The 14,383-nt window shown below is 39.9% G+C and overlaps 1 protein-coding gene and 2 long non-coding RNA genes across 3 annotated transcripts in view; 1 reads left to right on the top strand and 2 right to left on the bottom strand.

Annotated features, from left to right (window-relative positions):
• Nucleotides 1-742: 742 nt before the first annotated feature.
• LOC116067470 lies at nucleotides 743-1,881 on the bottom strand. The gene is made up of 3 exons (XR_004109218.2): nucleotides 1,792-1,881; nucleotides 1,146-1,625; nucleotides 743-1,035 (listed from the first exon to the last, which is right to left on the bottom strand). It is a non-coding gene; the product is annotated as an uncharacterized LOC116067470 (long non-coding RNA).
• A 767-nt stretch (nucleotides 1,882-2,648) lies between these two features.
• Nucleotides 2,649-3,348, bottom strand: LOC116067447. Its single transcript, XR_004109212.2, has 3 exons — nucleotides 3,020-3,348; nucleotides 2,858-2,890; nucleotides 2,649-2,716 (listed from the first exon to the last, which is right to left on the bottom strand). It is a non-coding gene; the product is annotated as an uncharacterized LOC116067447 (long non-coding RNA).
• A 4,181-nt stretch (nucleotides 3,349-7,529) lies between these two features.
• hs3st3l (heparan sulfate (glucosamine) 3-O-sulfotransferase 3-like) overlaps nucleotides 7,530-14,383 on the top strand; it is a 36,147-nt gene continuing 29,293 nt past the window's right edge. The window contains exon 1 of the mRNA XM_031324030.2: nucleotides 7,530-8,365. Within this exon, the coding sequence (XP_031179890.1) occupies nucleotides 7,872-8,365 (494 nt within the window). The 5' untranslated portion in view covers nucleotides 7,530-7,871. The remainder of the gene's footprint in view (nucleotides 8,366-14,383) is intronic.

The raw sequence follows: 14,383 nt of genomic DNA, 5'->3' as shown, positions 1-14,383 counted from the left end.
ATTCACAATTTATAACATTAGCCCAACATTATCCTATAACCACTGAGTTTTGAGTTAATTAACATAAAATGAAATCTCAAGTTTGACAAAACGTATGATGCTTTTGAAGACATGAATAGCCCTTAACACCTTCTTTCTAACCTGCCACTGATTACGTTAACGTAGCAGTTTTCAAAAAATATTTCTCAATCTAACATTAACGTTAGCCTACCTGAGGAAATATTCGGCCCGGCAGTTATGCTATACCATAAACACTTAACTTAAGCGTGTTTCAGTATATGGACATGTCTTTGTCTTTTCGTATTTTATCTGTTTTAAATTTTTTAATCTGTTTTCATGTAAAGCACTTTGAATTGCCCTGTTGCTGAAATGTGCTATACAAATAAAGCTGCCTTGCCTTGCCTTTGAGTTCTCTGTTGAATTAAATCCAGGGGAAAATCAGCGGTGTAACGTTAACGTTAAAGTTGACATTAGTTAAACATGTGCGCCATGTCAGCTAATTAGCAACGTTAACAAGCAGACGTTAGCCTGGCCATCACGTTAGCCAGATATCTGATATGGCTTATGATAACTAATGCTGAATCACATTGACATTGTGGCTTTACTGAATAAATATTAATTTAACCTACCTCGATGTGCTTCTTCAGGTTGGATGGGGAGTTTTTGAATGCCAAAATTTCAGTGACTTTCGGTAGGCATAAGAGGCACTTCATCCGGTAGGAAGAATCTTTCATTCCAATGTACAGAAACATTTCTTGCAAATACGGCCACGGGTGTATGACGTTATCTTCACCACTACCCTGTTCACCGAGTTCACCACTATCGTCGGGGTGGTCGTCTACGATAACGGGAGGTCCTCCAGTAGGTGCTCGTGCTTCCATCCCAGGTAACAATTTTTGGTTCCCAGAACGTTCTGGGAACGTTCGTTTTTGGTTGCGGGAACGTTCCCTGAAGGTTAGTTTTTTGGTTAGTTTTTGGTTCCCATGGAAAGTTTTCCTGACGTTTAGGGAATGTTAGTTTTTGGTTACATCGACCCTTCTCAGAACGTTCCCAAAACGTTCCTAACGTTGCAACCTTTAGAGAACGTTCCCCTAACGTTGTAACCTTTAGAGAACGTTCTCCTAACGTTCCCCTACCGTTGTAACCTTTAGAGAACGTTCCCCTAACGTTATTTTTTACATTCCCATAACCTTTAAATAACTAACGACTGTGGTACCAATTTTATTATTAGTTTAAACTGTCTGTGCATGAGCAGGAATGAATTATATATTGGCAGGAATGAAAGAACAGGCAACAGGCAAACTTGATGGGATTTAAAACTTTAATATAAAATTAACAAAATACAAAAAATATAAAAGGCCTAAAAAAATAATATAACAATCAAAAACTATACAAATAAGAAAAAAAAGCAATGGAGTGGGATGTAGAGTGCAAATGTAGTGCAAATATAGTGTGCAAAGATGCATATTGGAATGATAATGTAATGAATTATTATATATTAGCATATTAACAAATACAATTGCTTTAATAAAAAAATACAAGCTGCAAGATGGATGTAAAAAATACAAAGAAAATAAATAAAAAATAGAGCTCCATGGTTTGGCTTATAGTCCTTCTTAGCTGGCCTAAAAAGAAACAACTCCATGGTTTGGCTTAGTCCTTCTCAGCTGTCCTAAAAAGAAAGAAACAAAAGTTGGATATGTCATACTAAGAATCAACACGTTTACAAAAGCAAGACTAACTGCCTTACTAACAACTGTTTTTTCATCATATAGAAGCATTTCAATTTACCGTCTGTGTGGGGCAAACTTCAGCGCTTGCCCGATCAAGTCCTCCACGTCTGCTGCAGTCAGCGTGGGGAAGTTCTTCTGGGAGGCCGCTAGAGTAGAAGTCAAAATGAAGCAAAGTTACAAGTCAAATTAAAACCTCTTATCAGCCAAGCTAAGAATAATACTGATGTGAACAATAAAATAACACCTGCCTGTTATAACCCTGCATATAGTCAGGTCCTGGAAGGCCGTCTTTGCCTTTCCTCCCCGCAGGCTATACTCTTTCAGCACGTCATTGGTTGCCACTTGCCGTAGCATGCGTCAGACTGCAGTACCTGTGATCAGACCTCCAAGCGTTGTCAGGAAAAGTTGTTGTAAAACATATAGAAATACAAATTACACATGTAGAACAAAGTGGAGAGCTTGTACAATCTCATTTTGTAAGAGAAGTCAGTTCTGTTATGATGATATTTGAATTTATGCCCGGGTGACTGAGAATCCGGTCAAACTCCTCCAGCTCGGTGACGGTCGAGCAGGGCGACACCAATATGTCCTCGCCTGGAGCAGAGGGAGGGAACTGGGAGCTCCTTAACAGCATGAGCAGCTCATCCATCTTCTCCTCAAATGCATCCATCCACTGTGTCAGGTGGGCAATGGATGCCCTCATGGCTATGGAAAAAGTAATGGTGTTAGTTTTAGTTGTTATACATTACAAACTTACCTCTCATTTCCATCTCCATGGCTCCATGGTCTCCCTCTGTGTGATAAGGTCTGCTGTTTACAACAACAAAAAAAGTTATGTTAGTCTCAAGTTCCTTGTCATAAAATTGTATTTAATTGGAAATGGAAAATTCAAAGCCACTGTACCTTCAACTCGGTTCCAAGAAGTGGCAGGCCGAGCTTGCATCACAATCGACCCATCCAGCTCTGGGCGACTGGCAGGTTTCCTGTACGGTGTTGACTCATCTAAAAAAGTAAATATGAATATTGGTCAGTTCATTTATGGTACGTTTCTTGCACATGCCATCACAAAGGATGAACCTATGCTGTTACATTAGACAATCGCTAAAAAAAAACAAAACACTTACATGCAGGTGGTGGAGGCAATAACATCTGCTGACCTGAAAAAGGGCAGGAAGGGACAAACGCATCAGAACAGTCACGTGATATGCACCAGGTTGAGTGTCAGTAGTTCCATGGTAGGAAATATGACTCTGGTTTCTTAAACACATGCATAAATGTTAACTTACGGACAGGGCTTCCAGACACACGCTCCGTCCTGAAATGCTTGCTTGCTTGTGGAATGGATTCATCTGAAATAAAAGACCATACAATTTGTACTGATTGCAAAAAGAATATTTGAAGTGTAAATAATAATAGTCTGTACTTAAGGTCTTACCATGATTATCTAAATAAACGATGGATGTATTTAGACAACCAAGGAGGTGTAATCATTATGTCCTGCTAGGTTAGCCTGCAGTTTCGTGAATAGAGCTTCTCTTAATACATCCATAGCTTTATCTCTCATCCACGTTACAGGCTTTACAGCATACAGCCTTCGGATGTATCGTAAGATAAGTGTATACGGGCTAGCAGTCTTGAGCGGAGAAAAGTCTTTACTGTTGACAGCCGACACTGTCTTTCTTGGTATCTTCGTCCTACCTCGCGTTATACCACTGTCGGTGAAATGTAGTCAGCATATGTTTTAGTCAATGGCAGTATTTCAGTTCGAATTTGGGATCAAACGAACTGATCTTTTGTCTGCCTTGTTTGCCAGGTATGTATACCGGTGTTGTATACGGAAGTCAGGACAGGACTTGAATCGGTCACCTGAGAGCAGAGGCACTGTCTTCCCCCTACTGGCGTGGGGGTGTAACGGTTGGATTACACTGAACTGAGCCACTTGTTAGAAGTGAAATGTGAAATCAAAGAAGTGAATTTTCTTAGTTGTGAAAATTGTTCTATTGATAGATTCTTGTTTTAAGTATGTTCACCTAATACAGTTAAAAAAACGAAATCAAGCACAAATTATTGTTTTTAACAAAATTGTTATCAGCCTAAAAATAAATATATTCTCCTGCTATGTTGTTTATCTTACTTAGATTTTATAAGACCAATCATTTTTGAGTGAATCTAAATCAAGTGACTGCAAACCTTTTATATGCTACTTCAAAACTTAAATGGAGCTGGTATAAATAAACATTTTCAAAACCGCACTCAGAACAACCAAAAACAACCAAACGGGAATGTTGTGTGGAGGTACAGTGCAACCACAGGAGAACATTCCCGTTGGTTGGTTCCCTTAACGTTTAGGGAACGTTATAACCATGAGGGAACGTTCCCTAAACGTTAGTTTTTGGTCTGGTTCGAACTAACCTTTAGGGAACCAGAAACTAACGTTCCCCAACGTTCCCTAAACGTTCTGTGTTAGTGGGGATGGCGGTTTCAGTTGTGCGTCCTCCTCCTCCTTTAGCAACAAACAAGCGCTGAAATAGAGCGTGTGGCGTGCGGAGCGTGCGTAATGCAATCTAGGAGCAGTGATTCGCCAAACCTCCCTTATTGCAGTCGCACACATTTCTTCTAATTTAATTTTTTAGTAACGAGTAACGAAGATGCTTAGTGGAAATATAATGGAGTAAAAGTATACATTTTATCTAGGAAATGTTGTGGAGTAAAAGTGAAAGTTGACATAAATTTAAATAGCGAAGTAAAGTACATATACGTGAAATTTCTACTTAAGTACAGTAACAAAGTATTTGTACTCCGTTACATTACAACACTGCCAGCAAGCAGGTATAGTAGTGTTAATTTCGTCAGACGAGACAAGACTAAACGACCTTTTTTTCCATGACTAAGATGAGACGATGACAAGACTGCACCAATGTCCAAAAACGCTGACTAAGACTAAATTAACATGCATTATTGTTGACGAAAAAAGACAAGACTTAAATGTTTTGCATAAAATAAAAACTAAGCTAAACTATCTCTCTTCATTTTCGTCTACAATCGTCTCTACTTTTTCATCATGAGATAAAATATACAGCAGTTACTAGGGTTGGGTACTGAGACCCAGTGTTAATACGGCACCGGTGCCTTAACGACCGTTATCTACCGGACCAAATAGCAACGCGGATTTCGGTGCCACTTAAATGCCTGCGCTTCTCTCTGTTGCCGCTGAATGGACGTTAGAGACAACCGTAACATCGTCACATGTCACGCTAGTTAACACTACACTTGGCAGTAGGTAACATTAGCCTACCGTTAGCTAGCAGCTGGATTAAACACGGTTAAAATGCTGACAGCTAAACAGCGTAAAAGTTTGTCTGTATTTCACTGTAGAGGATTCCTCTGCCGTTGTCTGAAAAACAACACAGATGTAGTGTTCACTTGAAACTCACCTCGCCAACCTCGTGCTGCATTCAAAGTTATTGTAAAATACCCTTTTCCCATCCAGTGGTTGTTTTTGTTGTTTAACAGGAATTTACTGGTGAAATAAGGAAGGGGCTCGATATTTGGTCGCATTTTACGTACAATGATATTGACAAAAAATCTGAATGTGTCAATATAACTATTTGACTGAAATGGTTATCAGAAATAATCTCAGAAATAATTTGTTATTTTAAAAAAGACTAAAATGTTTTGACTAAAACTTGACTAAGATATATTGAGTTTTCTTCTGACTAAAACTAGATTAAAATGACAAGACTTTTAGTCAACTAAAACTTGACTAAGATACCTTGAGTTCTCTTTTGACTAAAACTAGACTAAAAAGACGAGACTTTTAGATAACTAAAACTTGACTAAGATACCTTGAGTTCTCTTTTGACTAGAACTAGACTAAAATGATGAGACTTTTAGTCGACTAAAACTTGACTAACAAAAAAAGATATGTGAATGACTAAATATGACTAAAACTAAAAAGGACATTTGGCACAAGACTAAGACTAAAAAAAAATAGGTGACAAAACACTAAGGTAGGCAACAGGCAGACAGCAGGTAACAAGAACTGTATTGCAATGATGACGAACTGGCAAGGAACAAAGACACTGGGCTGGTATTTCTAGAGCTGGATTTAATCAGAGGGAATGGGAAGCAGGTGGATGATTGGGTGATGCAGGTGAGGAGGGCAGGGAAGGCAATGCAGAGCAGATAAGGGAAGTGGAAAAAGGTGTATGTGTGTGGTTGGGTGACATGATATAAACTTAGCACAAAAAGTAAGGAAATTTGTGTTTGGCAGATTATTTCTCTGTGGTAACAATGCTTTTTGGCAATAAATCTTACACCGTTGGAAAGCCTGTTTAGTTCCCTTTCAAATGGTTGTTAGGGTAAAGAGACAGGAAACACTATTACTAAAGGGGCTAATAAAATTCAGCATTTTTTTTAGCATTATTAGATTAGATTATGTAATATCCCCTTTTATTTAGCCTTGATGAAAACTATGATAATCGAAATTAATGTGCATGTTGTTACTTTTAAAGTCATAATATACTGTACCTCATACATTATATTTTATTATTAGTCATATTTCTGTATTTCTCTCTCACTCTCTCTCTTGGGGGAATTGTTGGGTCTCTGTAAATTATAGAGTGTGGTCTGGACCTACCCTAACTGTAAAGTGTCCTGAGATAAGAATTGAATATTTAGAGGTATAGAGTATATCCTATCTGTTGATAAAAGTATAGGACAGTCAAATAACACAAAGTTTTATCTTGTCGAAAATGGACGGCAGAGCTCTTTAGTCTCATTGCAGGACAATGCAGTGGTTTTATGGCACAGGTCACATCTGCTATGGGATAATACACTGTGTTGGATAATGACAGGGGTATGCCAAATGGAACATGAAGTATGTGCTTATTTGTGTGTGTGTGTGTGTGTGTGTGTGTGTGTGTGTGTGTGTGTGCGTGTGTGCGTGCAAGTATGTGCATGTGCTCATGTACATGTGGTTGGAAGGGGAACTAATGAGTCTCCAGTGAGCTATTATCCATACCTTAGCTCCGCACTCTGCAGTAATAAAAGCCATCATTGCAGAGTGCAACACAGCACACGCCTCTGCTAATTCAAGTCATAAAGCATCCACTTATGAAGTGCAAACCTCTTCTTGGAAATACTAAATGAGCAGTTTGTTTCTTTCATAATGTGTAATTTGTTTAAGAATTATATTATTTTTAAGTTGTTTTTCGTTAAAGTGAGTGAAAAAATGGACATAAGTGGTATCACTTCAAAATTGTGAAACATTTCTGCATGAGGTGTGTTCACACAGACTGTCCTCCGGTCAGGATCAGCTGACTATTGGCAGATGCACTACAGTCTAATACTCTCTGACCACTAAGTCAATTTTGTAACCGGTTAGAGTGCCAACTCAGTGTGAAAATGGCACAAATTACCCACACTTGTTTACCTACTGATACATCCATTCCTGGATCTACTCATCAAAGTATTTTTATGGGTACTTAAGTGTCTTTTTAACTATTTATCGTAGCAATTAGATGCACTATTATATGGCACAAAGCTGCAGAAGATACAATACAATGTGTGACTGGAAATCAATTAATCAATCAATCATATTAGATGAGAGTGATAATGAGGGCTTATGGGGCATGACCATCTTCTGCTCACTGGATCCATCCGATCCCAGGTTTCACCAATATACAGTATAATACTGGAATTATACACGCCTCAGGCCATGACCCTCTAATCAAGGGGAGAGAGAGAGAGAGAGAGAGAGAGAGAGAGAGAGAGAGAGAGAGAGAGAGAGAGATATTCCTGGACGCGAATCCCGTCATGAGCCGTGGTGAAGAGACGCAGAGTAATCCCTTGGAGTGGAAAGAGAGAAATATCCCAGCACCAGCCTGGCTGTGTTATTAGAGATTTATTACGTTGGATGTCAGGCAAAACCTAGTTCTGATTTACTGAGGCTGGCTGGTTGGCTGGATTTGGGGGCTCAATGCGCTCCGGACGTTCAGCAAGAAAGAGGACGAGGGCTGCGGAGCGCACTGAGAGAGACTCCAATAGTTAGCGTTGTGTTAATAGCGGTAAAGTATGAAGGGATGTGAGCTGAACATTTGGTAGAATGGCACCTTATCTCACATGGATTTCTGAGGGATGGCAACTTTTCACCACCACCACCACCACCACCACCATCAGCAGCACTATCCGAGCGCGGACCTGCGGCGGCTGTTTCATCGGCTCACCATCGCGTCCTCTCTAAGCATACTCTGCTTCTCCTTGGTTTATCTCCTCACCGGATGCTGCGAGTCGGAGCTGACAGAAAACTCGGAGATCAAGCCACCCACGCGCGAGTTCCTTGTCTCAGGGTCTGGATGGCCGTACGAGAGGAACGGAACCAGCGTTGCCAAGGAGGTTACCACCGCGGTTGGCGAAAGAGCGTTCATCGGTCATCCAGGGCTAGAGGCGAACAGCTCCGGTAAAGAATGGACAGCCACTCGGAGGTTACCCCAGGCTCTGATCATAGGGGTTAAAAAGGGAGGCACCAGAGCTCTGCTGGAGTTTCTGCGGCTCCACCCGGACATCCGTGCCTTGGGGTCGGAGCCGCACTTCTTCGACCGGCATTATGCACGGGGACTGGACTGGTACAGGTACGCACACATTACGCGGGGAATCCATCTCAGCAAACTCATTAAATCTACCAAATTGTATTGCTTTTCATGTTTTCTTTCCTTTTATAAACTTTATATAGCCTACTGTATTTAAAGTATTTCTTATTCTGGCCGAAATGTACACGTCTCTCATTAAAACAGGAGATATTTTCTTACTCCATTTGCAATTTCTTTGACATTCACAAAATGTAAGTCAATGCTCTTAGTGACTGTCCTTTTTATATCATTGTAATCTAAATCAGAGAGCCACCTAGGAGCCTGCAGTCTGTGTGTTGTTTGCATACCCAAACCTATCCACAGCTATTCTACAGTTATTCCACGGAGGTTTGGGGACAGTCAAAGAAACTCTGCCATCTGGCTATGCCAATCTGTGCATGTGTGCATGCATGTTCCTCCAGTGCTTGCTGTGTGCGTTTGTGCATGTGTGTGTACAGTAAGGAGAGAGAGAGAGAGAGAGAGAGAGAGAGAGAGAGAGAGAGAGAGAGAGAGAGAGGCCTTGCAGGATGAGTTCTCACTGAAGCAGCAGTAATCATCTCTGGAGCATGAGCCAGATGTTACTGTTGTCATGTGGCTTTGTTCTCAGCCTGTTCTATGAAAACTTGGAAATAGTCAGAACACGCTCACTCATGACTAAGATTCAGGGGAAGCAGATTCAAGTCGCTGAAACTGCTAGAAGATTAAGGAAAGGAAACGTCAATGTGTGTACTGTGATCCTATAGACCCCAACTATGCTCCAAACAGGGACGTCACTAGGATTGAAAGATGGGGGGGGGGGGCTTTCCCTTGCAAAATCTTACTGACAAACGTTACTCTAATGTTAGCTTTTAGATACATCAAAGTTGCATGGGGGGAACTTAGAGTTATTCTGTAGGCTATGACTTAAATGCTACCCATCTGCTCATGTATATGTAGGATTAAATAATACCATACCTAATTCCTCTCTCTATTAGATAAATTGCAGGTCAAAATAAGACTATTTAATTACACTAATTACTGTTACTTCATGGTAGAGTGGTTGAATCAGTGTCATGTCAACATCCAAAATTTCATGTCCAGCACATATCAGTAAAACAGAGGCCAGTGTACAATGACAAATAACAGTACTATAGAAAGAATAAAATAATTAATAGCTATTGTTGCATACTTTATCATGTTAGCTGTTGATAAGGATCATGTTTAAAGTAGCTACTGTCTAAATTTAATAACCTAATGGCGGAGGAACAAAGGTTTTGACGATTACTATATGTATGCATGTATGTATGCTCATGTATAGCCTAGTCTACATTTAGGCAACATCTACATACTTGTTTAATTTATTACAGCAAATTAATGCAGAAAGTTAAATTGGTCAAAATATAGCATATACAGTATAATAAATATAATGAAATAATTTAGGTTAGGCTATGCCTTAGTGCCTAGACCTTCCAACAAATGCCTGTTATTAGAAGAAAACAAGACACCCCACACTTTTTTAGCCCTGTAGACAGAGATGGGGACTCGAGTCTGAGACTCGGACTCGAGTCACACTTAAGTCGCACAAACAGCTGACTTCAGACTTGACTTGCGACTCGACCCAAAAGACTTCAGACTTGACTCGGACTCGAGCTTCGAGACTCGTCAATAACCTGTTTTCATGCAATTATTGCTTTTTAAATCTAAATTTATTCATGTATTTCTATTTTCTTTTATTGGCGCATATGTTGGGGAAACGTATGACGAGCTGCATGTCCCCTGCCCTCTGCCATAATGTGCAACGTGACGCATGCCTTATGTTCGCGCACTCACATATCAAAAAGTGCATTGAGGATGGCGACACCAAGTCCTCCCGGAGTTGTGCCTTTTGTCATTAGTTTTGCTTTCAATAACTTCGTAAATAGTGGCAGTAAACAAACAGCTGCATGCAAGGTGTGTGGCACCAAGATAAATGATGCCGGATCAACAACGTCGAACTTCATCAGCCATCTCAAAACGCACCCAGATAGGTCAGTCACTTGCTAATGTAAAAGATACGTTACATTTAGCATATATCGTCACAGGTAACAATCTAACCATCGCAAAGTGTTGTGCTAATGCTGGGAACAGGCAAATTGTATCTTTATAGTTATAGTTGCTGAGGCTCAGACATCCATGGCGCACAGGAGGCGGGACGCACGGATCCATTTCCCCAGGAACAAACGCTGTGTCGGGTGGGCAAACTCATGTAATGCGTAATTGATCCCGTGGTGGATTTGTAGGCTATTAAGTGAACAAGGTGTACCCGGTCCACCAAACACTGGGCCGTCTTGACTGTCTTGATTCTGCACATATTTCTGTTACTTCTAGTTCTATTTACTATTTTATTATTTCATCCATACATGGCACAGCGGATCCGTGTGCACTGTCACCTGCCGTGGAGACGCTGTTGATTCTGCACATATTTCTGTTACTTCTAGTTCTATTTACTATTTCATTATTTCATCCATGCATGGCACAGCGGATCCGTGTGCACTGTCACCTGCCGTGGAGACGATGGCCCCACTAACCTCTCCTCCTCTGAGTCGGATCTCCCTCGCGCTGGACTCAGTTTCACTGAGCGTACTAACACTTAGAAAATAAATGGCATTACATCAGTGAGATCAAACTGCGTTTGTGCGTAATTTGGACTGACACTGAGATGCATGTTGTTCTGTAACTGGTGTGACGCTGCCACTATTCTCTTGATTTCCACTTCGACATTAGAATTTTTTTTGAGTGAAAGAGACGTTACATTTAGCATATATCGTCACAGGTAACAAGCTAACCATTGCAAAGTGCTAATGCTGGGAGCAGGCAAATTGTATCTTTATAGTTGTATCCATTTGATGTGACAGACTTAGGTTAATATCACCAGGTCCGAGGGCTAGAGGGATGTGTTAAATAGTGTTAGTGTGTTAAGTAAACCCCATAAAGTTGTCCTACAACTGATTTTGATAATGTACTGTATGGATGGTAGCTATAGGACATGCTTTGAATTCATAAGATTTAACAATACAGTGTAAGGGACAGATCAGATGGCCAGAGTCTTGAGACTTGACTTGGACTCGTGGCAAAAGACTTGAGACTTGACTTGGACTTGCCCCTCAAAGGCTTGAGACTTGACTTGGACCAAGGTTATTATAGTTTTGCATTTTTCATTAGTTTTTATTTTTATTTAGTTTTGACTTTTTGTTTTCAAACTCAGTTTAGTTTTTATTTTTTGAAAATGCTTAGTTTTAGTTTAGTTTTTATTAGTTTTAGTCTTTTTTTTTAATATGGGTTATTTGTCGGGGGATTCAAAAAGGTCATAAAAAGTATTGTGTAATAATAACTCAACAAAAACATCACACAATTTTAGAAATATGTATTCATAATGTATTCAACAATAACACCAGTACATAAAATGTAGCCTACATATGGTCATAAATATGTAAACAGTCTACACAAGACGCCTGATTAAGTGCAAAATGTGTAAGTGACGTGTTCCAGGAAACAAACCTAAATAGCCAACAGACTAAAGAAGACATACATGAACAGGTGTTTTGAACTTTGGTTCGAGTAAAGTGGTGAACTTTTTGAAGTCAATCGACTCACACAGTTGTGTAGACATCCCAGTATCAATCCACATATTAACCCATGCTTCCTCCCGCTTTTGATGTTCCTGACTATGTACTAGGGTTGCCGGTGAAAGCCCTCCTATAGTGTTCTCTGTCCTGCGGTTGTCTCTGTCATACTGCCTGGACCTGTATCCATACATCCATGCCCTGTACTGGGGTTAGCTTCTGTTTCGGGGGAAAGGGGGCTTTGCTTCCTTTACCTTGTTAAGGTAAGCTAGGTTAGCCTCCTAGTTTGTGTGCGCTTCTCAAATGTACTTTCAAATTCGTGGGATTTTTCCCTGTAATAAATTGTCCACATATTTTACCACCTTCCACTGCAAGGCACTTGCTTTTATCTGACACAGTCATAATCAAATAGGTGCCGACTTTCGGTACCGCTATGATGCCGGGCGAGGGGCATGGACTATGTTGTGTTCAATTTGATGTTGGGATTTCTGGGTTCCCAATCGGAAACTATACATGTCTACCGGAAATGTCATGGTCGGAAAGATATAACGTTATTTGCTCTATGAAAGACATCGACAAAGATGAAAACTAAGGACATTTACTCGATTATTTTATTTTTATTAGTTTTGCAAACAGACATTACAGTTTTAGTTTAGTTATCGTTTTTTTGTAATGCCTCGTTTTTATTTTTATTTCAGTTAATGACAATGTTTTTTCCCACCTAGTTTTCATTATTTTGTTCGTTTTCGTTAACGATTATAACCTTGACTTGGACTCGAGCTCAAAGACTTGAGACTCGACTTGGACTTCCAAAAAATGACTTGTGAACATCTCTGCCTGTAGACCACTAACTTTACTGACCTCAATCAAGCCGCCTCCCTCAGAATCAGCTGCCCTGCCAAACTCCTGCTTCTCTCTCTCTGTCTCTCTCTGTCTCTCTCTGTCTCTCTCTCTCTCTCTCTCTCTCTCTCTCTCTCTCTCTCTCTCTCCTTAAATATCTTCCAGTATCCATCTGCTCAATAAATTGAACATGACATGACATTTAGTTCTCAGTGACAACATTCTATGGGGACTGATATTGTTTTAAATACTATATAGATAGCAGGCTATATTAATGGCAAAGAATAGAGAGCTTCGGATAGCTAACTATGTTAGTTATTTCTTTTATTTCACTCATTCACTCTAGCTAGACTATCGTTTGCATAGCCAACTAAAATATCCCTTTATCTTTACCTCAAGTAAACATAGCTAAAGTTAAGCAAGTAAAAGTCATTAACAACAACTTACAATTTCACACTGTATCACTCACTCTGTGTGCAGTAGCAAGTTCAGACCAAAGATTCGAGACGAGATGAAACATGCAGTTTCTCGTTCTAAAACCGGCAGTTTACTCCAATGAGACGAGACGGTGTATCATCTTCATAGCCATTGACTCTTTTTACTTCTGTCTAACCTTCGACTTTCCAGCTTTTTTGTTGCTGGATATATTATTTGTTGTTTCTAAATATTAATTTGGATAACGTTAGTGATAGTGAGATGCTTGCTACAGTTGCATTTCGAGTGATAAATCGGCGAAAACGTTTTATTTTTCTGATTTACTGCTTTGTTTTAATGCCGCCTGGCGTCTCTCTCTTCAGTCACTCTCTACCATGCTTGTCCACATACCGTTACACAGGGCTGGACTGGGACAAAAAATCGGCCCTGGCATTTTTTGGCCCAGGCGGCCACATTCCCTGCAGACAGTCCTCTTAAAATAGGCGTGCATTCTATGATATGAGTTGCCTAGTGTTCTGTATTCATGTGATAGTTTTGGATTCTTCAAGAGGGGTCTCAAGACTTATCTGTTGATCTTACACTTAAATAATTAATTAATTCTTAGAGTTATGATTTGTATATTAATGGTATTTGTTTATTGTTTTTATTATTATAAATATTTGATATTGTATTGCCATTATTGTTATTATTACTATTTTGCTTAATATTGGCTTAGCACATTTTAAAAACTGTTAACTGTTAATTTTAACTATTGTAAGATTCATATATTGTCGCTTTGGACAAAAGTGTCTGCTAATTACTATAACCATAACCATAATCGTTCCCAAAAGCTACAGTAAAGCTGAGAGTAGTATATGTCCTGGAAAAGAGCACCAATACAAGAGAAGCTAATTAAGCAATTCAAGGAACACTGATGCTTGTATCAACACTGATTTTATAGATCACACAGACTTTTCAGCTACCCAACAGGCCAACCGCTAGCATTTTCAATGTAAGCTAGGGCTGCACGATATTTTGTTTCATCGTCTACATCGCGATGTGCGCATGCTCGTGCAGGACGTTGTGGTTGTTATGGGAAGTGAGGCTCTCCCATGTGTAGAAAACTACTGTAAGCGGCAGCTGCCGCTGACACAGTGATGCACATGCTTTTCCATGGGTAGTGAAG

The sequence above is a fragment of the Sander lucioperca genome, chromosome 5 (assembly GCF_008315115.2).
Source record: "Sander lucioperca isolate FBNREF2018 chromosome 5, SLUC_FBN_1.2, whole genome shotgun sequence".
In the NCBI taxonomy this organism is placed as follows: Eukaryota; Metazoa; Chordata; class Actinopteri; order Perciformes; family Percidae; genus Sander; species Sander lucioperca.
The sequence above is the reverse complement of the archived record's forward strand: the minus strand, read 5'-3'. Positions and strand labels throughout refer to the sequence as shown.